The sequence below is a fragment of the Spea bombifrons genome, chromosome 4 (assembly GCF_027358695.1).
Source record: "Spea bombifrons isolate aSpeBom1 chromosome 4, aSpeBom1.2.pri, whole genome shotgun sequence".
Classification (NCBI taxonomy): domain Eukaryota; kingdom Metazoa; phylum Chordata; class Amphibia; order Anura; family Pelobatidae; genus Spea; species Spea bombifrons.
In genome coordinates this window covers 64805307-64828736 of record NC_071090.1, presented here as the reverse complement: position 1 = coordinate 64828736, position 23430 = coordinate 64805307, and the positions used below count along the sequence as shown (strand labels likewise).

General features: G+C 37.1%; 1 protein-coding gene across 2 annotated transcripts in view; it reads left to right on the top strand.

Moving 5' to 3' along the window:
- The first annotated feature begins 11905 nt into the window (after window positions 1-11905).
- The window catches only part of ELAPOR2 (endosome-lysosome associated apoptosis and autophagy regulator family member 2), a 43148-nt gene continuing 31623 nt past the window's right edge, over window positions 11906-23430 (top strand). For both annotated transcript variants that reach the window (XM_053462304.1, XM_053462303.1), the window contains exon 1: window positions 11906-12065. In XM_053462304.1, the coding sequence (XP_053318279.1) occupies window positions 11949-12065 (117 nt within the window). In that variant the 5' untranslated portion in view covers window positions 11906-11948. The remainder of the gene's footprint in view (window positions 12066-23430) is intronic.

Sequence of the window (23430 nt, the reverse complement as noted above, 5' to 3'; positions counted from 1 at the left end):
AGGTATATTAACATACAAACCCAGGTATAGATTCGATAAATAACTCATTGTTGGGGATAACTGGACCCGGGAGGCTGTCCCTTTTGTACTGCTTTAAAGATGGCCCTGTCAGAGCCGTAGGAAGAGTGAGGCGAGAGAGGCACTCACCTTGGGTGCAGCTGCGAGGGCTCGCACAACCGCACAATCAGCAGCTAGGCACCTTAACCAGCCCAACATTAAGGTAGCACGTGTTCTCCCTGTCACTGTGCACCAGGCGTCAGCAATAGGTGCTGGGCAACGGGATATGGCGTTTATATCCCGGCCGTGGTGCACTGCACTGACAGCGAGTGGCAAACCGGACCTTGCGTTCCAGTCCTACCTCAAAAGACGAGTCACGTGTCAAGAGAAGAGGAATGAAGGAGAAGGGAAAGCAGAAATGAAGAAGAGAAAGGTAAGACTTGGGGAGAAAGTGGGGTAGGGGATAACAAGGAAATAAGTATCTGATGGGGGTGAAAGAAGGTCACTTTAGGATGGCACATCAATGCGAGCTGTGGCAAGAAGGTTTGCTTTGTCTGTCAGCGTAGTGTCCAGAGCATGGAGGCGCTACCAGGAGACAGGCCAGTACATCAGGAGACGTGGAGGAGGCCGTAGGAGGGCAACAACCCAGCAAGCAGGACCGCTACCTCCGCCTTTGTGCAAGGAGGAGCACTGCCAGAACCCTGCAAAATGACCTCCAGCAGGCCACAAATGTGCATGTGTCCACTCAAACGGCCAGAAACAGACTCCATGAGGGTGGTATGAGGGCCCGACGTCCACAGGTGGGGGTTGTGCTTACAGCCCAACACCGTGCAGGACGTTTGGCATTTGCCAGAGAACACCAGGATTGGCATATCCGCCACTGGCGCCCTGTGCTCTTCACAGATGAAAGCAGGTTCACACTGAGCACATGTGACAGACGTGACAGAGTCTTGAGACGCCGTGGAGAACGTTCTTCTGCCTGCAACATCCTCCAGCATGACCGGTTTGGCGGTGGGTCAGTAATGGTGTGGGGTGGCATTTCTTTGGGGGGCGCACAGCCCTCCATGTGCTTGCCAGAGGTAGCCTGACTGCCATTAGGTACCGAGATGAGATCCTCAGACCCCTTGTGAGACCATATGCTGATGTGGTTGGCCCTGGGTTCCTCCAAATGCAAGACAATGCTAGACCTCATGTGACTGGAGTGTGTCAGCAGATCCTGCAAGAGGAAGGCATTGATGCTATGGACTGTCCCGCCCGTTCCCCAGACCTGAATCCGATTGAGCACATCTGGGACATCCCTCAGGAGACCATCCGCAACCTCATCAGGAGCATGCCCAGGCATTATAGGGAGGTCATACGGGCACGTGGAGGCCACACACACTACTGAGCCTCATTGTGACTTGTTTTAAGGACATTACATCAAAGTTGGATCAGCCTGTAGTGTGGTTTTCCATTTTGATTTTGAGTGTGACTCCATATCCAGACCTCCATGGGTTGATAAATTTGATTTTCATTGAGAATTTTTGTGTGGTTTTGTTGTCAGCACATTCAACTATGTAAAGACGAAAGTATGCCATACGATTAGTTCATTCATTCAGGTCTAGGATGTGTAATCTTAGTGTTCCCTTTATTATTTTGAGCAGTGTATATATATGTAAGCTCACATGATCTCAATGATCTCAAACTGGTTTCTTGAACATGACAATTAGTTCACTGTACTCCAATGGCCTCCACAGTCACCAGCAGTTGTTTGGACCTAATTCCATGCATTTGTCAAGCATTATAGTTTTGATATGTGTGAGGGAAAACCTAAATTCTTGCCTGGGAATTTATTTTCCTTGCATATCCCTGGCAGCATAACTGTCTCCCCTCCCAATAAAGCTGTTTATCTCTTTCTGCATAATCTTATAAATCTGTCTATCTTTCTCACTTTGGGTTTTTTGTACTTTCTAAATGCTAACTTTTTTTTTTACTATTTCTATAAATCTGGTAGTAGAATCAGATGCATTACCCTGTCAAAGCTCCCTTTGTGTTAAGTGTGTAGTTTTTTTTTCCATGTAAACTTTGACTCTTCTTTTACCCTTCCACTCTATCTAACTGTAACAGTTGATACCAAAGAAGAAGCTCAATGTGGTTGAGGAGCTGTCCTTTTTTGTATTCATTGAGAATAAATGCATTTGTTTTCAGTAGAATGTGATGAGTGGCTACGTTAATGTTTTCTGTGCTCCAGTATAACATGGTGACAGAATTGTTACTATGGTGCCGCGGCTGGTTAGAACAGATATAAATTGAGACCATGCACCTGCTCTATGTTGCATATTAATAAAGTCCTTCCTTTAAAAGGTCACAAACACAGCACGCATTTCATATTAATGGAATAAGGTAATTCTCAAGTTTGTTGTTTAACAGAACCATATCAAACATACATTAGAAACCTTAACATACCACATTACAAATGCTCGTGTAAAAAGACACAGTGAAACATAAAAAGTGCTAGCCAATCTCATATGCTATATTGTTTGAGCCCAAATTAGAGCCCACTGGAGTTGGAGATTACATAGTATAAAGGTAAATATCTGTTAACAACATGTTGATAAGGCTAACTAAATTTAAACAGAAATGGCCCTTCTTAACTCATCAGAAGCAACTGCCCATGGAATGGTGAGATTACTTGATAAATTAAGTTCTCATAACACAGTAATATAAAAGGGCGACAACTAAATATTCCTAGTTATGTTAATAAGAATGGCTGGGGTGTAGCACAGGAATATGTGGTGCTGGAGGACCTCAGGGCTTCTTGGTGCAGAAGATGGCCCTTTGAAACTGGCCCTAATCTGGAATTCATGACGTCTGTGATATCTTATTACCAAGCATTCAAGAGATGTTCGTTAACATACCTCTGACGGAGCAAAACTAATATATTAGTGCATATAAATACCGTAATCACCAATTTCACACATTCAATAACATGTTCCAAGACACAATCATTTACATCCAAAACAGGTTAAATGTATGGCGAGAGACCCCTCTACACAGCTTGCATTTGTTAAATATGTTTATTGTTCATAACTAACCAGCAGGAAATACTTTTTATAACCCAGATCAATGCCTTTGAGTTACCTGCATCACATCTTGGTGTCACAGATCCTCCGCACTATCAATGAAGCACAGCATATGCTCCTTATTGATAATCAATAGTTTGCTTTGTTGGATATCCAGTGTTTCATTTGGATTGCCATGCACATTTTATTTATAGATTGCACGTATTTTCTACAAACATCTCTGACTTCCGATGTAATTTTCTATACATTTATCATTTAGTTTTTATAATAGGAGCAGCTTTTAACCATTTACAAGATTATGGCGCCCTATTATTAGGATGGTAACAATCATGTTGTAACAATCAATTGGGTATTTTAAGATCTAAACATAAGTATTTTGTATCACTTGAAGATACATTGAATGTTGAAGTTGGCATGTTTTATTCATGCGTTACTATAGTAACTAAATCACTAGTTATATAGGTAATACTATATATATTTAAAAAAATATTACTTATGCAAATTGTTTTTTTAAATACATTGTTTTTATTAACTTGTAAACACTGTTACATAGACTAATCATATAGGAATGTAACAAGAAGAAATTAACAGGACTCCTTTGGTACACTACAACAAATAAAAACCCAATAAGGAAGAAAACCTATAGGCTGAATACAAACAAATGAGAGGCATCTATTTTACTTGAAGGTGTAAATTAGAAACAGTATATAAGATTAGGGACATTAGCCGGTTGTTGTATCTAAAAATTGTGCTGGAATTGTTCTCCCATTATGAGCGCTTCACATGAGATTAAGCTAGGGCATTAGCTAATTAAAGCGCACAGTAAAGATAACAGTAGGCTTCCTAATTAGACAACTGTAATCAATGGTACCAGCTTTGAACTGCCAAAAGCTGAGATTCACTGCAGACACACCTGTTATTTACAATAAGGATGAAACCTATTCTGTGTGAAGAGTCTGCGACAAAAACACCAAAAAGTTTTTTTTTTGCAATTTATATACAAAACAGTAGAAAGGCCCCCCCCCAGGGTAAACTGCATAGAATCAGGTAAAAGGTAATCTGTGAAAATGTAAAAAACATGACTTACCCACAGGGTCTCATGCGACTTTATGTAAATGACACAAAAATCATGTATTGAATGAAGGATAGTGTCTTATGACTTTGTTGGTCATTATTTGCAGAACTGTGTTTTAAATCCCCAATCAGACATACCAGTTAGTGTATTCTTAGAAATGGGGCACTGGAGTTTCTCCCTCTAAATAGTATCATATCATGGCCATAACAAAAAGATGGCGGGATGACATCCACAAATGGTTAATCGATATGGGAGGTAAATAAAACTAAAGTCAAAGAGGTTTACCAGAATAACCCTTTCAGTGTCAACTATGTATATGCAGAAGGGGTGGCAGGTAGGTAAAAAAATACCCCACTGCTTATATAGGGTGGCACTGTGGGGTCCCCTCCCCATGATTGTTAGGTGATGCATCTTAATACGTCATCTTGTTATTGCAGTAATGCAGTCATAGAAAAAAAGAAACAGCAAAAGAGACAACATACTCCCAGCTGATCTATTGTGAGATCAACTGGTTAGCACCCTGATAAAAATGCCTGATTCCTGCTAACATGCATCACAAGTGACCCCCACTCTAATACTCAATTCTTCTCTAATAAAAAAAGATTAAAGAAAGGCAAATGCAATGCTATCATCTGGAAAGTATTGTTATGAGAAATTATTATCTACAACATTTATTATTATTAGGAGCCCATATGGTTTTATATATATAGTATGGCGCATCAAACTAACTTGCTTGCTTTTTGTGAAACTGTAAGTTCCAATGTAGACCAAGAAGATGCGGTGGATTTGCCACAGAATACATTATTACGTGTATATACACTAATACATACAGAATTGGAATACATTATTTTCAAAGTCAAAATGCAGAGAGTTGCATGTTTCAGTGGAAAACCCCAAGATTACGTTCTTGATCACATTCTTTTTACTTTATCAATGATCTGAAAGCAATATTTGCACATTGGTAATGCTCAGTGTGTACTATCCAGTCCTGTCCAGAACACATTAACAGAAAGGGAATGCGCTGCAAACCCATAAAAAGGAGCACAGGTGGAATCCAGTCATCATGAATATGTTGTCCAAAGTTACCTTAGACTCGTTTTTCTAGTTCTTGTTACTTTTCTAAAGGAGAATTTTGTTTTTCATGTCTGATTTAATTACATCTATACTGACCACACCATTCATTTGCTTGAAAAATGCCACGGGGTAGGTTTGGAATTACACCTAAACCAAATAAGAATGGAAGCGTTATTCAACTTTGTTTTTATTGTATGTTTCACAACAAAATAAATATGTGTAGTTTTGTGGATTATTCTTAGGTTGTGACACTTAATAATTATTTAATTGGGAGAATATTCAACCTTAATTTCATAGAAGCTCTCCTGATGGGAACAAGAAAAAGACAGCCCATGAGCCTATAAATGAGAATATTTAAATATGAAATGCAGAAGCTACCCCATTTTGTGAGAGCCCTATGAAATAAAATTCTTAATGTTTTAATTCGGATACTGAAATTGTTATATGAGTCTGGAATCCTACAGAAGGTTATTTGTTTCTCATTTAAAGGTAATTAATAATTTATAGGAAGCATTGTTGAAGCATGGGAGGACCTTCCTGAAAAGGTAATTAGGGGAAACATGGCTGTGATTCAATAGATACTATAGCCAGGTGTTACATCAGCATTTACGTGGGCATATGTATATACTTGCATGTTTGTATGTAAATGTATATATATATAAGTAATGAAAGCTATAGCCATCCTATACATTAATAAATGTGAATATATATGTAGATAGCTTGTTGCCTTGAATCTGTCCCAGCACTGAGCCTGCTCTATAACAACTAATCTATCTTCTTTATAGGAACTCCTTAAAGAGGGCTTATTATGCATTTCAGTTGCACTGCATACATAGTTCAATATATATGATGAGCACCTGCACCTTTCAGAATACACTATCGTATGATTACCTCAGTATTTATGAGCAAGTTCATAACCATGAATATATGATGAATAATGTTCTGTTTTTTTATCATTCACTTTTAAGCAAGGGCTTTTTAGTAACATCAGTGATTAAACTGATTACATATTTCTTTGTTTGTGGTGTATTTATGTGCTCAGTGATTGCCTTATTAAATACACATCCAAACTATTTCTAACATTAGATCCAGCTATGAGAGGACTAATTGTGAAAATTGTACATTACTACAGTAACCTGACCATGCTGGAAACTACTACTTATTTATGCAGTGATATCATTGAATGTTTATTTGTAAGAGAAATGTGATAATGTACTACTGCCTTACACTGCATAATACATTGTGTACTGCATATTTAGCTGTTACTTCAAACTCTTGCACCTAAGTGAGGCATAGGTAAGCCCTGTTTTGATGAAAACAGTGGGATATGGTTCTAGTTCTATGTTTAGAACATTTTTTTTCTACTAAAGACCTACAGGTCGGCTGTGATCCCCGTTTCCTTTGTTTTATTTCCATTTATATAAATCGAAAAAGGCCTAAAAATATGCATGCATAGACATGCATGTGTTTCATATAGCATACAAAATCCAGTAACAGAAATTTAGTAGAATCTGGGGCCCTTTGTAACATGGCAACATTAACAACTCCGGTAAGAGATATCTTTGAATGGTTGTTTGTATTTAATACTTTAATATAAATGCTTTAGACTTTTGCATGATAAGTGTAATGTGACACATGCAGACTTTACAACTGAATCAACTTATTATGATATTTTATTTATTTATTCTTAACAGATTCTGCAGAGTTTAGTGGTGCGAAAGGCTGCGGCTCCCGTCTCCTTGTACCAGTTCAAAATTGTTCAGAAAGGTCCCTTCCGACCTTCAGATGGAAAGGCCCTTTCTAAGCTATTTTGAACCAGCACGGGGAGACAGGAATGTATCTGCGTCAGGTTATGTCACGTGACCCCCATGGTGAAACCAAGGCTGCCCACTGTGTACAAGCAGCTGGATAGAAAGTTGCCCAAGAGGTAAGCAGGTGTGGGAGGAAGCGAGAGAGGGAGTATATATGTTTATATGTATGTGGGCATGAATGTGTAAGTGTTTGTGTGTGAGCATGGATGTGTAAGTGGTGTGAGATGAAGTGTGTGTTAACATGAGTTGTGTGTGAGGGAGTATGTATGTAAGAATTAATGTGTACGTGTGGGCTAGTGATTATGAGTAAGTATGTGTGTTAGCATGTGTAATTTGTGTATGTGTGCCAGAGTGAATGTTAAGGGGAGGTGGGGAAAGGACCATGATGTCACAGATAAGCTGCCTGGGGGCACTGACAAGCTGAAGGCAAAGATAGGCTGTTTGAGGGTTAGGATGCCATTGATAAGCTGCTTGGGGTAAAAGCACTCACAAGCTGTTTGGGGCAAAGGTGCCACTTATAAGCTTGGTCAAGTTGGGGGCCCCCAGGGCAATTTTCACACCATAATATAACTGCACATGAGTACAGAGTTCACAAAATATTTGTGACATCTTCTGAACAAGTATTAAGATAAAACACAATACACACATGTGCAAAAGAGGCATTTGACGCATGCTACATGGGCACTGGCATTTAATTGCACCATTGCCACCTATATACCCTCCAACATTTCAGGTTTCCAAATTAAAACAACTACCGTGTTTCCCCGATAGTAAGACACCCCCGATTGTAAGACGTATCGGGAGTTTCAGAGGGGTCGGCTAATATAAGCCGTACCCCGAAAGTAAGACATATGTCTTACTTTCGGGGAAACACGGGGGATTTGCCGGGTCCGCCACTCTAAGGGGCCGGGAAGTCCCCACCAAGGCCGGCCTTACGTGTCTGCGGCCGCACAGGATTTAAATTAAAACATCGGGGTTTTTTTTTAACTTTATTTAACATCCTCCATGTTAAATAAAGTTAAAAAACTTTATTTAACATGGAGGATGTTAAATAAAGTTTTTTTAACTTTATTTAACATGGAGGATGTTAAATAAAGTTGAAAAAAACCCCCGATGTTTTTATTTAAACCCTGTGCGGCCGCAGACCCCTAAGGCCGGCCCCTTAGAGCAGGGCCGACCTTTGGGGTGTGCGACCGCACAGGGCGCCACACTCCAGGGGGTGCCAACCTGCGGCACCCGGCACCCCTCCAGAGACGGACAGTAATGTCCGCCGCTGGAGGAGCAGGCTCGCAAGGGAGCGGTATCGGAGGTCTTTAACAGACCTCCGGCTCCCTTGAGTGATTTTAAGCCGGGTTCAACCCGGCTTAAAATCACTCAAGGGAGCCGGAGGTCTGTTAATGACCTCCGATACCGCTCCCTTGTGATCTGCGCGGCAACAGCTGTTGTGCGCCGGGGTTTCTTGTCAGATCCCGGCGCACAACACTGAAGCCGCGCCCACCGCTGTCCGTGCCCTCTGACCCGGAAGAAGACAGAACTGAAGAAGAGGAGCGAAGAGGAGGAAAAGAAGCTGAAAGAAGAAAGGAAAGGTAGGAAAGCATTAAGTGAGAGTGGATTGGTGTATATGTGTGTGTGGATTGGTGTATATGTGTGTGTGGATTGGTGTATATGTGTGTGTGGATTGGTGTATATGTGTGTGTGGATTGGTGTATATGTGTGTGTGGATTGGTGTATATGTGTGTGGATTGGTGTATATGTGTGTGGATTGGTGTATATGTGTGTGGATTGGTATATGTGTGTGGATTAGTGTATATGTGTGTGGATTTGTGTATACGTGTGGATTGGTGTATATGTGTGTGGATTGGTATACGTGTGGATTGGTAGGTGTGTTGATTGGTAAGTGTGTGAGAGTGATGGGTGTTATGCTGTACCATTTCCAATGTCTTTTTCATGATCTAATTATGCTCTAAAAGTACATCATAACTCCCATCACTCTCAATTTTTTCCCAATATAAGACATACCCCGAAAGTAAGACATAGTGGGGCTTTTAGGGATAAAAAGAAAGTAAGACACTGTCTTACTTTCGGGGAAACACGGTATGTTGGAGGAGCACCAAAAGGTAGGCTTGTGGGAGAAGTGATAGAGTTCTTTTCTATAACAGTCAGTTTCACAGTGTTGTGTGCTGTCCATTTCAAAGCACAGTGGGCTAGTCAGGGGTAATTAAAGAATCTCTCCAAAAATGGAACGGTCGGGCTGTTCAGCTAACTGACACGCATACAGTACGACACAGTTTTTAAGGTGTCCAATTACAGAGTAGTGTTTCATGAATATTTTATTGTGTGATATATTAAAATGTCTGATATCTCTGATCTCTGATAGTTTGACTTATACTTTTCCTGTTACCCCAGTTGTGTATTGTGACCAATGGACACTATGGAGGCTGCCCCGGCAAACTTCATTAAAAGGCGCTGTGTACCTTAAAGATACACTGGGACAGGATATGACGTCATTTCCCAGCAATCCGCTTCTTAAATATTTGCAGCGCTTTTTATTGTACCGGACACGCCAAACTGTCCTTGGTCAGGCTTTGGGCAGCCCCAAAGGTAAATATAACACTGCTTGTACCCAAAAATTGGGGACTGATTGGGCCATCAAGGACCCAGGTGCGGCACAGTTCAATGGGTTGGTTTCAAAGGAGATCTTCGTCTATAGAGATGGCATGCCTATGATTTTATACACATAGTAGCAATGGTTATTGGGGGAACAACACAACAACTAGGATTGCGCTGTCCTTTTCTGCAAATTGCACATTCTTGTCCCCGGAGATTAATGTATGTCCCTCACTCCTGCAAAATATTAACTATTTACAGTCACATGTGTGACATATGTCTCTCCTGTTCCACACCCCACAGAAGCTGCAATTAGGTTAGCCAGACACTTTATCATGATACACAATGTACTTGCAGGGGGTCTCGAGGGTAAATTGAACTTCTTTGAAATGGTGTTTTTTGCTACAGATGGAATGCATTATCTGCATGTACCTTCACGATTGCTTCAACTGACCATTATGTTTAATTACCAGAAGCAGGTTTCGGTGGGTGAGCTGCATGATGATGATTCCACCTGATACCTAGATTAGTTTTGGTAAAATATGTGTTAAACATGTGAAAAAAAAACTTCTCTCAAGAAATATACCTGCATATGTATTTTCAAAGTATTTTCAGGCATTTTACAGCACAGAGTAGAAGAAGCCAGTCTACTAATTCACAGCATGTTTGGCTAACAGTAAAAAGGTTATCCCCTTTATACAAAGGGTGACCCCTCACATAACTGACAGTACCAATGAAAACCGAAGTCTGGAGTTGGTGCCCCTGACAGCCCTGCACCACCTTCCACATCCAGAAGGAGACGTGACGTGTGCGAGGCGGAAAATCCAATCCTGTTCCGAGATGGGCATAGGCATTGTAAAGAAAGTTTTAAAAAGGCTGTATATGTGTTTAGCCGGTTTTGGAAAAGGCAGATACCAGCAGGATTCTATCCTGATCCCTACAGCCGGGTGAATACCGCTTTTGTACCATGAAAAACTGTTTATTTACCTAAAAGAAAAGTGTAGTAAATACTGTTTACAAAAACAAACTGATATCTTCAAAATATCGACATTATCTCTCTGGCTAGTAACAGTTTAAACTAAGAAGCCTGAAGAATCTCACACCCACTTGACCAGACACGTCTGTGATCCATTTTCCTTCCACGGACACAAACTTAGTGAGGTGATGACATATGACAGTCCTGCACCACAACCTGCAGAAATAACAATGATGTACAAGACATAACACCATTCTCCATTTGTATTTTACGATATGTTGTGCTATTAGCTTGAGCATTCTGATCTAGATTGTGTAACTTAAATATGGTTATTTTCATAGTTGTACACTTTGAAAATGGGAAGATGTGGATTTTCTATATGATGGCCAGAGGGCTTCTTTATGTTTTAAAATGCATAAAAGTCTGCATTATATATATATACATATATATATATATATATATATGCTATATATATCGTTATAGTATTTATATTATCAGAAATAACCACAAATTCCATTCAGTGAATAAAGAAGTAATAAAGCCTTTACTATTTCTTACTGGTGTTTTCTGATTTAGAGGCAATCAGTTTTTCACCTCTAGGTCTATATAGTGGATTATTTGATTAAATCTTTGTTGGCACTCCTTTAGTGAGCTCATATTTTGGTTTTTCCACAAGAAGTGCAATTCCAGGCCTCATCCCTCTGCTGTGTAACCCCTTGCACCAAGATGTCCATTCATGTATCCTGTTTTGGATCTAAGTGGCTTTGTCTCAGAATGTCATTGTGTTTGAGTGGAATTTTTATTCACCTTTATTATGGAGCATAAACACACAAGTGAGGCACTAAGAATATCCCATCCCTAGTGGTAAATTAGTCATTTGCAGACTTTCTACCAAGAAGTCTTGCGCTACAGGGTTTATAAAGACCCACATAATGCCCCTCATATATCTATCACAATTACAGTATCTATTAATACATTTAAACTAGTACCATCAGCAATGAGACTCTCGCAACATCAATTGATTTAATATGTAATATCTATCTATCTATCTATCTATCTATCTATCTATCTATCTATCTATCTATCTATCTATCTAGAGATATATAATATACACCAAACCATCTCGTACATCCATTCACTTGTTTGCCATGCCTCACTCAGCATGGTATGCTGGTATCATGACAGGCACTGCCCTCCACTGTAGGGCTCTCTCATTCTCTCTCCTCCCACCCTCTTTGTCCCTCCACCTTGTCAATTACGTCACCGGTCGGCTTTGTCAACGTTCCATTCTGCAGCCAGCAGGTGAAGCAGCAGCGGCAGCAGCAGCAGGCGTATCATCCCCATCCATGCTGGCAGCCAGACCCACCATCAACATGGGCTTTTTCAGCTGGACTGGATGTCTGGCAGTGTGCTTTCACTTCATCCTAGGAACAGCTATGAGCGCTGTACCCCAGTGCACTGAGGTGAGGCTGGGGTTTTCTCAATGCCTACTATAAGCGATCCGTTACTGCTATTAGCATACGGGGGTTTATATATCAACAGGGATGGGAGCGTCTTTTTATACCGTCCCTATGGGTCCTGCTTGTGTTTACGTTGCCGATCAGGGCTGGGCTCTATCTATGCCATAGGAAAAGCAAACACATAGCACACATTCGTTACCTTCCTAGACATATGCCACCGTTGCTTAACCCTCTGCCTTTGCATAAATACAAATCCCCAGGGATGTAAGAGTTAATGGCAGTGGGCTGTGCTACTCTTTAGATGCATGTTGGTTCATTCATTTGGGGGCAGGAGGGGTAAATGCCTTGCACACTATTTTTACACTACAATGAGCATGTTTACATACAAGAAGAGGGACTTTATTGGGTAACTGATGCTAACAGCTTGAATGGAGATATTGTAACCAGTACACATTGGCTGATTTGTTACCAATTCTGTAAATCCTCTATTAATGCTGTCTTTGTAGATTATCCATGTAGATTGTGAGTGCAGATGGGTCTGTTTTATGTCTAGGGGTAATTCTCCTGATCTTCCCCTCTTTTGTAAGTGTTTGCCCTTATTTATGTGTACAGATCAGCTATAAAGCCCATAATAGGCAGCCCAGAAAACCAAAAAAAATACAAACACAATTGCCCTGTGATCTCTTTTTTTGCTGCAAGTGGTGCTGGCATATCCTGATGCTGCTGTCTGCACAAAGGAAGCTAAGCTTCCTGCTCTTATTTTATGAGCCAGGCTTATAGAATGGATGGGAGAGCAGACAGAGCCTGCTTACTGCTCACTATGGCTGCTTCACTAACCGGGCAGTACAGGCACTGTAGTGTTTTGGTGATCCTGAATACCTCCCTTATTGTTAGTAGATTGTATAAATAAATATTTTGTATTATTTAAAAATACTTGTTGACTTCCTCCTGCAACAAGGGCTATGCTGACCCTGCATAATGCATAGTTAAGGCACTTTTACCTTATCACCCAACTTGGCTCTGATTGTTGGAGGTCATCACTTGTGTAGAGCTTTCCTAATGTCCTGAAATGAAATAATTTACTTTAACTCACAACTCACATACAAGCCTATGATATAAGTATAAAGAAGGGGCTCTTATAACATGGAGCATGGGAAATGTGTGAACAATAAGTGTGCAGTGTTACCTTCAAATATCAGCCAAGTACTAGCACATAAGGCCCTTTAAGCTGTGGTACTCATAGTGCATAGTCTTTAAACGGCTGAGTCTAATGGGAGTTGTAATTCAACAGAATCTACTCAACAGATATGCACAAGAACACATTTATCAAGGCAAAGTGATTGCTCTAAATTTAGCAATGTAGCCATCAGCGATATGCTTTTCTTTGGTGAATATCACACTGCGCTGTCACGCTGCCCCAGATTTGCTTGGATTAATATCTTACTAGTTCTTTTCAAAACGGCTCAACAGGTTTGAATTGATAGGCGTTTGAAACTAATTTGTTGCATGTTTTTTCAGGGCAAATTCCTGATAACAGATATGTAAATAATAGTGGCCTGTAATCTCTGGCTTCTGGTCATCCGACCAGTTAAACCTGTCTTGCCTCTTTGGGCGGGTGTGTGTTTTCGGGGGAAAACCTGCATTGATTTTTAATCATTCTACTAAACTTTGTAATATTGCATTAACTTATCTTCTTTTGTAGACGCCTTTTACATACAATTATTTGTTTGTGACTATGTGTTGTATTGAGTCTTTTGGTATATGTCATTTTTGTGATTGATTCTATGCAGGTCTGAGAATATTCTTAACAGAGTTAGTACTGAAGATGGAATGCACATAAGTCCATAATAAACTCAAGAATATATATATATATATATATATATATATATATATTCTCTCAGATGTGGTGGAATATTCCCCCTTAGTAAATGTCCGCAGCCTATTTAATATCTAACCTGTGTTTGCGGTAGCGATGAACGGCTGAATTATTACTTTCTGTTCTATTAGGTTTTATATTCCGGGAGTCTCTGCTAAAGTTGGTGTAGTTTTCCACAACAAAAACCTGATAATCCAGTTGAGAAATTATTGCAATGCTTCCTTGACAAGGCAACAAAAACTTTCAATACCAAACACCAAATAATCTTCAGTAAAATAACATTTGCCGTGTATTTCTGAATCATTTTCCAGGGTGGGGGTTGTATTCTAATTCAACATTTTTACTCACTGAGCATTAATAAGAGCAGGGAAATCCACCTATGTATTGTGCTATACCATGCTTAGCTACGGTTATAGTATAACGTAAGCGGTTTTGTTCATGGGCTAGAAGCCTATTGGGCATCATGCGCATGTATTTGTGAAAATTCTCTGCAGACTAATGTTAGAAGCCACCTGATGCCGAATCTAAATGACGACAGGTGAGGTGAGTCATACAGAAGCCTGCAGACACATAGTCGCAGCCTGCCTTCTCTCTCCATTTTACATTGTTAGAAAAAAAGAGAAGAAAATGTATTTGAATGGACTCTTCGTATTATATTATTTTATAATTTAAGCTGATGTATAACATTATAAGCTAGACCTGTCTATATATGGAGTAAAGACTTCCTAAAACAAACGGGGTATATGATATTAACCTGTGGCATCATTACATTATATTTATTTATATAGCGCCAGCAGATTCCATAGCGCTTTATACTCTGAGCCGGTAGGATCACAAACAATAACAAACTGAGTATGTTGAGTACTATGTACTACAGACATACTTTTTTTTTGGGGGGGGGGATCTGCATGGAATTTCTAAACATTAATGAGGTAATCCATCTTTCCTTTAGATATTTGATGGGATGGGCTCCAGAATCCATATATCATCTACTTTTCTGGATTTTGGGAATGCTATTGTTTATAATTTGGTCATTAGTATACTACGCTTATCCTGCTAAGTGATGAGTGATGAGGCCTTTCCTGTGTGGTCATGGATTTGTTGTCCATTTAAACAACTTGATTGTTGCTAAGGTAACGGCAAATATGTACAAATCTTATTGGTTCATTTATAGTCAGTGATCAGCAAAGCTGTGCTTTACTGTTGCCAAGTAACCACTAATAGTTAAACATTTTAGCCATTACCAGCCTTGATCCCGCATCCTATTGTAGTGTTAGCATGTCACAGCTGATGATTAGCAAGACCACCAAAGTATTTGATCAGCACAGTGTGTTTGTCCTCCCCACCACGTGTTAGTATTTAAACATGTGCTCTCTGGCCTTGATGCAGCATATGATGGTGTGTAATGAATCTTAACACAATCTTCACACTATGACAATATGGAGACAAAGGTGCTTATATAGCACTTTCAAATACATTAAGAAATTAAGAAACACATGTAAAATAGATTTTTTTTATAGAAGGAGAAAATAAGTAAATAATATATTTACTAAACATGGAGTTTGCAGGTGACCTGAACATGTCGTGTCATTGACTACTGTGCGTTATAAAAGCCAGTCCTTGAGCTTCTGTTGCAGAAAGAGTTGAGCTGGTCTCGTATAATGCATATTTCATAGTCAAGAGTTTATGAGCCTACACACTGATTTAACCTTTATACAATTGGAGGTTACTATGGTAACAAAAGATACAAGATAAGATACGACAAATGATTATCTTATGTTTTTTGTTTTACCATTCAAATGTTAAAATGAAAATAAACATAGTTCTCCAAAGTATTGAAAACACAGCTGAAATATTGTGGTTTGGCTCACCATTCATTTTAATAGGGCAGAGTATTTGAGCATTTTAGTAGGTCTTCAGATAAGCACAAATGGATCAATCAGAGCCATCTGGACACCAAAAACCTGGACCATCAGTGGATTTGAGGAGCAGACAGCTCTCACCTCCAAAAACCAAATGAAATGAAGGTGAAGGAATTCTGTTAAATCCCACGTACATTGCACCATTCCGATAGCTATGAATTCTGTGTTTGATGATCAGTCTTATGTGACATTTGGGGACGTACTAAACAGCATATTGGGGATGATGGGATGATGGGATGATTGGCTGCAATATTCAGCACTATCAATAGGTGTCAGTATACTTTTTACACTCATGGTAAATCACAGTATGTTCTTTTTGGTAGTTCTTGATACTAAGTTGCAACGAATACATTGCAAAAAGAAGCTGCAAATGTTTAACTATTTATTTGCTGAAATATATACAGTTTTATAAAGGAATCATGGTAAATTCTATAGAAATAATAGAAACATTTTAAGTAATCAACATATTGATATAATATGGTACATGTATGTACAAACACCATATTTTACCTGTTTTGATTGGCACAATATGGGAATATATATTATTATTATTTTTACATGGGGATTATAGGTGGAATATTATAGTTACACATGCTAAGGAACATATTTGACCCATTTCTGATAAGAATATGGCTATAAATATTTTTTTACATGGGGATTATGGGTGGAATATTATAGTTACACATGCTAAGGAACATATTTGACCCATTTCTGATAAGAATATGGCTATAAATATTTTTTTACATGGGGATTATGGGTGGAATATTATAGTTACACATGCTAAGGAACATATTTGACCCATTTCTGATAAGAATATGGGAATATTATTATTTTTACATGGGGATTATGGGTTGAATATCATGGTTACAGATGCCAAGGAACAAATTTGACCTGGTTCGGATAAGAATATGGGTATACTCATTTTTTTACATGGGGATTATGGGTGGAATATTATAGTTACACATGCTAAGGAACATATTTGACCCATTTCTGATAAGAATATGGGTATAATTATTTTTTACATGGGGATTATGGGTGGAATATTATAGTTACACGTGCTAAGGAACATATTTGACCCATTTTTGATAAGAATATGGGAGTATTATTATTTTTATATGGGGATTATGGGTGGAATATTCTAGTTACAAATGCTAAGGAACATATTTGACCCATTTCTGATAAGAATATGGGAGTATTATTATTTTTATATGGGGATTATGGGTGGAATATTATAGTTACACATGCTAAGAAACATATTTGACTCATTTCTGATAAGAATACGGGAGTATTATTATTTTTATATGGGGATTATGGGTTGAATATTATAGGTACACATGCTAAGGAACACATTTGACCTGTTTTTTTTATAAGAATACGGCTATAAATATTTTTTACATGGGGATTATGGGTGGAATTTTATGGTTACAAATGCCAAAGAACACATTTGACCTGCTTCTGATAAGAATATGGGAATTTTATTATTTGTACATGGGTATTGTGGGTGGAATATTATAGTTACACATCCTAAGGAACACATTTGACCTGTTTCTGATAAGAATATGGCTATAAATATTTTTTATATATGGGGATTATGGGTGGAATATTATGGTTACACATGTTTAGTACCTTATTTAACAAGTTTCTGTTAAGAATATGGCTATAATTATTTTCTACATGGGGATTTTGGGCGCAATATCAAGGTTACACATGCCATGGAACATAATTGACCAGTTTCTGATAAGAATATGGGTAAAATCATTTTTCTACATGGGGATTATGGGTGGAATATTATGGTTACACATGGCTAGTGATGTATTTCACTTGTTTCTGGTAAGAAAATGGGTATGATTTTTTTCATAGATATTATCGATACTATGATATGATTGCATGTGCCATGTAAGATATTTGATCTATTTCTGTTAAGAAAATGGTTATAAATGTTTTTCTACATGGGGATTATGGGTGAAATGTCATGGTTACACACCCTTAGTAACATATTCGACCCATTTCTGATAAGAATGTTGGTATATTTTTTCTACATAGGGATTATGAGAGGAATGGCATGATCAAAGGGACACATTTGACCTGTTTCTGATAGGAATATAGTTATAGATATTTTTTACATGGGGATTATGGGTGGAATATCATGGTTACATGTGCCCAGTAACATATTTGATGTGTTTCTTTTAAGTAAACGGGTATAATTATTTTCATATAAAGGGATTATGCGTGGAATATCATGGTTACACATGCTAACTCAAATATCTGGCCTTTTTCTGATAAGAATATGGCTATCATGTTTCAACATGGGGATTATGGGTGCAATATCATGGTTACACATGGTAAGGAACACATTGGACCTTTTTCTGATTGAAATATGGCTATAATTAATATTTTTCATTGGGAATAATGGTGGAATAGCATAGTTGCACTATGATGTTTTGATATATTTTTCATTGTAATTGGCCATTAATAATTATCTAAATTATCTAAATAATAGCAGCTAAATTGCCTTGTAAAAGGTATTTATATTCATGTTCAGTGGTCAAAATTCGTTGAGATAAATTAAAAAAAATAATAATAAAAAAAATAAATAATAATTATATATATATATATATATATATATATATATATATATATATATACCAACATTCTATTAAGACAAGTGTCAAATGTTACTAGGGGTGTGTAACCATGACATTTCACCCATAATCCCCATTTAGAAAAACATTTATACACATTTTCTTAACAGAAATAGATCAAATATGTTACATGCAATCATATCATTCCATCAATAATCCCTATTAAAAAAATTACCATACACATTTTCTAATCAGAAACAAGTGAAATACATTACTAGGCATGTGTAACCATAATATTCCATCCATAATCCCCATATAGAAAATGAGTATACTCATATTCTTATCAGAAAGAGGTCAATTATGTTCCTTGGCATGTGTAACCTTGATATTGCACCAATAATCCCCATGTAGAAAAATAATTGCCATATTCTTATCAGAAACAGATCAAATATGTTCCTTGGCATCTATAACCATAATATTCCACCCATAATCCCCATATACCCCCCCCATATTCTTATGAGAAAAAGGTCAGATGTGTTCCTTAGCATTTTAACTATAATATTCCACCCATAATCCCCATTTAAAAAAAGATTATACCCATATTCTTATCAGAAATGGGTCAAATATGTTACTCAGCATGTGTAACTATAATATTCCACCCATAATCCCCCCGTAAAAAATAATTATACCCATATTCTTATCAGAAACAGGTGAAATATGCTCTTTAGCATGTGTAACTATAATATTCCACCCATAATCCCCATGTAAAAATAATAAAATGCCCATATTCTTATCAAAAATGGGTCAAATTTGTTCCTTGGCATCTGCAACCATGATATTCCACCCATATTCCCCATGTCAAAAATATTATACCCATATTCTTATCAGAAATGGGTAAAATGTGTTAGTTAGCATGTGTAACTATAATATTCCACCCATAATCCCCATGTAAAAAAATTAGTATACCCATATTCTTATCAGAAATGGGTGAAATATGTTTCTTAGCATGTGTAACTATAATATTCCACCCATATTCCCCATGTAAAAATAATAACACTCCTATATTCCTATCGGAAAAAGGTCAAATGTGTTCCTTGGCATGTGTAACTATAATATTCCACCCATAATCCCCATGTAAAAATAATAACACTCCTATATTCCTATCGGAAAAAGGTCAAATGTGTTCCTTGGCATGTGTAACTATAATATTCCACCCATAATCCCCCCCGTAAAAAAATTATTATACCCATATTCTTATCCAAAACGGGTCAAATATGTTCCTTAGCATGTGTAACTATAATATTCCACCCATAATCCCCATGTAAAAAAATATTTATAGCCATATTCTTATAAAAAACAGGTCAAATGTGTTCCTTAGCATGTGTAACTATAATATTCCACCCATAATCCCCATGTAAAAAAATAATTATACCCATATTCTTATCAGAAACGGGTCAAATATGTTCCTTACCATGTGTAACTATAATATTCCACCCATAATCCCCATGTAAAAATAATAATACTCCCATATTCCTGTCAGAAAAAGGTCAAATTTGTTCCTTGGTATCTGTAACCATGATATTCAACCCATAATCCCCATGTAAAAATAATAATACTCCCATATTCTTATCAGAAATGGGTCAAATATGTTCCTTAGCATGTGTAACTATAATATTCCACCCATATTCCCCATGTAAAAAAATATTTATAGCCATATTCTTATCAAAATCAGGTTAAATATGTTCCTTAGCATGTGTAACTATAATATTCCACCCATATTCCCCATGTAAAAAATATTTATAGCCATATTCTTATCAAAAACAGGTCAAATGTGTTCCTTAGCATGTGTAACTATAATATTCCACCCATAATCCCCATGTAAAAAAATAATTATACCCATATTCTTATCAGAAATGGGTCAAATATGTTCCTTAGCATGTGTAACTATAATATTCCACCCATAATCCCCTTGTAAAAAAATAATTATACCCATATTCTTATCAGAAATGGGTCAAATATGTTCCTTAGCATGTGTAACTATAATATTCCACCCATAATCCCCATGTAAAAAAATAATTATACCCATATTCTTATCAGAAATGGGTCAAATATGTTTCTTAGCATGTGTAACTATAATATTCCACCCATATTCCCCATGTAAAAAAATATTTATAGCCATATTCTTATCAAAAACAGGTTAAATATGTTCCTTAGCATGTGTAACTATAATATTCCACCCATATTCCCCATGTAAAAAATATTTATAGCCATATTCTTATCAAAAACAGGTCAAATGTGTTCCTTAGCATGTGTAACTATAATATTCCACCCATAATCCCCATGTAAAAAAATAATTATACCCATATTCTTATCAGAAATGGGTCAAATATGTTCCTTAGCATGTGTAACTATAATATTCCACCCATAATCCCCTTGTAAAAAAATAATTATACCCATATTCTTATCAGAAATGGGTCAAATATGTTCCTTAGCATGTGTAACTATAATATTCCACCCATAATCCCCATGTAAAAAAATAATTATACCCATATTCTTATCAAAAACAGGTCAAATGTGTTCCTTAGCATGTGTAACTATAATATTCCACCCATAATCCCCATGTAAAAAAATAATTATACCCATATTGTTATCAGAAATGGGTCAAATGTGTTCCTTAGCATGTGAAACTATAATATTCCACCCATAATCCCCATATAAAAATAATAATACTCCCATATTCTTATCAGAAATGGGTCAAATATGTTCCTTAGCATGTGTAACTATAATATTCCACCCATAATCCCCATGTAAAAAAATATTTATAGCCATATTCTTATCAGAAATGGGTCAAATGTGTTCCTTAGCATGTGTAACTATAATATTCCACCCATAATCCCCATGTAAAAAAATAATTATACCCATATTCTTATCAGAAATGGGTCAAATATGTTCCTTAGCATGTGTAACTATAATATTCCACCCATAATCCCCTTGTAAAAAAATAATTATACCCATATTCTTATCAGAAATGGGTCAAATATGTTCCTTAGCATGTGTAACTATAATATTCCACCCATAATCCCCATGTAAAAAAATAATTATACCCATATTGTTATCAGAAATGGGTCAAATGTGTTCCTTAGCATGTGAAACTATAATATTCCACCCATAATCCCCATGTAAAAATAATAATACTCCCATATTCTTGTCAGAAATGGGTCAAATATGTTCATTAGCATGTATAACTATAATATTCCACCCATAATCCCCATGTAAAAAAATATTTATAGCCATATTCTTATCAGAAATGGGTCAAATATGTTCCTTAGCATGTGTAACTATAATATTCCACCCATAATCCCATGTAAAAATAATAATAATATATATTCCCATATTGTGCCAATCAAAACAGGTAAAATATGGTGTTTGTACATACATGTACCATATTATATCAATATGTTGATTACTTAAAATGTTTCTATTATTTCTATAGAATTTACCATGATTCCTTTATAAAACTGTATATATTTCAGCAAATAAATAGTTAAACATTTGCAGCTTCTTTTTGCAATGTATTCGTTGCAACTTAGTATCAAGAACTACCAAAAAGAACATACTGTGATTTACCATGAGTGTAAAAAGTATACTGACACCTATTGATAGTGCTGAATATTGCAGCCAATCATCCCATCATCCCATCATCCCCAATATGCTGTTTAGAACGTCCCTGACATTTGGTGCCTGGTGATTACATTTGTATGTTATTGTATACAACATTACATAGGTTTTTAACCTTAATCATGCTTAGCTGTAAATGTACTGTGTAGGCATGAGCAGGTACACTTTAACTTGGGAGGTCTGGTCTTTCTGAAAACTGTTCAAAGGTTTAATGCATTGTCAGCTCAAGCGCAAATATCAGAATGTCAGGAAATCATTAGAATAATTAATTGGTCTTTATGTTTTAGTAAGAATGTGATTTGTACACATATTAGTCTGCTAAGTAATCACCGGTGAAGGGTTTGGTGCATGAGCAACAAAAAGTGAACTACACACAGCACCTACCACCTGCGGGGCATGTTTAATATGGAAATAGAGTTAAGGAAGAATGAAGAGTACAGTTCTTGTAGATAATAACTGTACTACATGATAAGCAGACTTTTGTTATCAAATGACAGCACATCAAAGCAGCATTCTAATAATACAATTACTATATAAAGTAACAAGACATACTTATGAGTACTAAGGACATCATAAATACAAATATATCCATCACAATTTTATACAGTGCTCCAAATCTTATATTTACATTAGATGTAAGGATACCCTATAATAAGACTGGAGGATATCAGGAACCATGTAATTGTGAGTTGTAAAAAGTTACGTTTTTTTAACTACGTTTTTGTACCATTTTAACTAGTTCTTCATGCATGTATCTTTTTATTGCTATAACATTCCATAGAGGTTTGTCCTATTTTACCAAAAACTTCCTTAAGGGACAGTCTAATGCCCCTAACACCCCTACTATAGAAAAAAACAGAGTACCGTATTTATCGGCGTATAACACGCACTGGTGTATAACACGCACCCCCATTTTAACAAGGAAATTTGAGTAAGAAAAAATAATTTTAACTTGGAAGCTATGAACTTAATGTTGGAATAATATTTATTACATTATAACATTTATTATAACATTTATACCACTTATAAGGCAAATATGAAAGAAAAAGCACCTCTTTGAACAAAAAAACTGAACAAAAAAAACTTCATCAGAATCACTGCTATCTGGGAAACCACACACACACACACACAGTAAGACACACACTCAGACACACACACACTCAGACACACACACACACACACACTCAGACACACACACAGTAAGTCACACTCAGACACACACGCTAAGACACACACACTCAGACACACACACTCAGACACACACAGTAAGACACACAGTAAGACACACACTAAGACACACACACACTCAG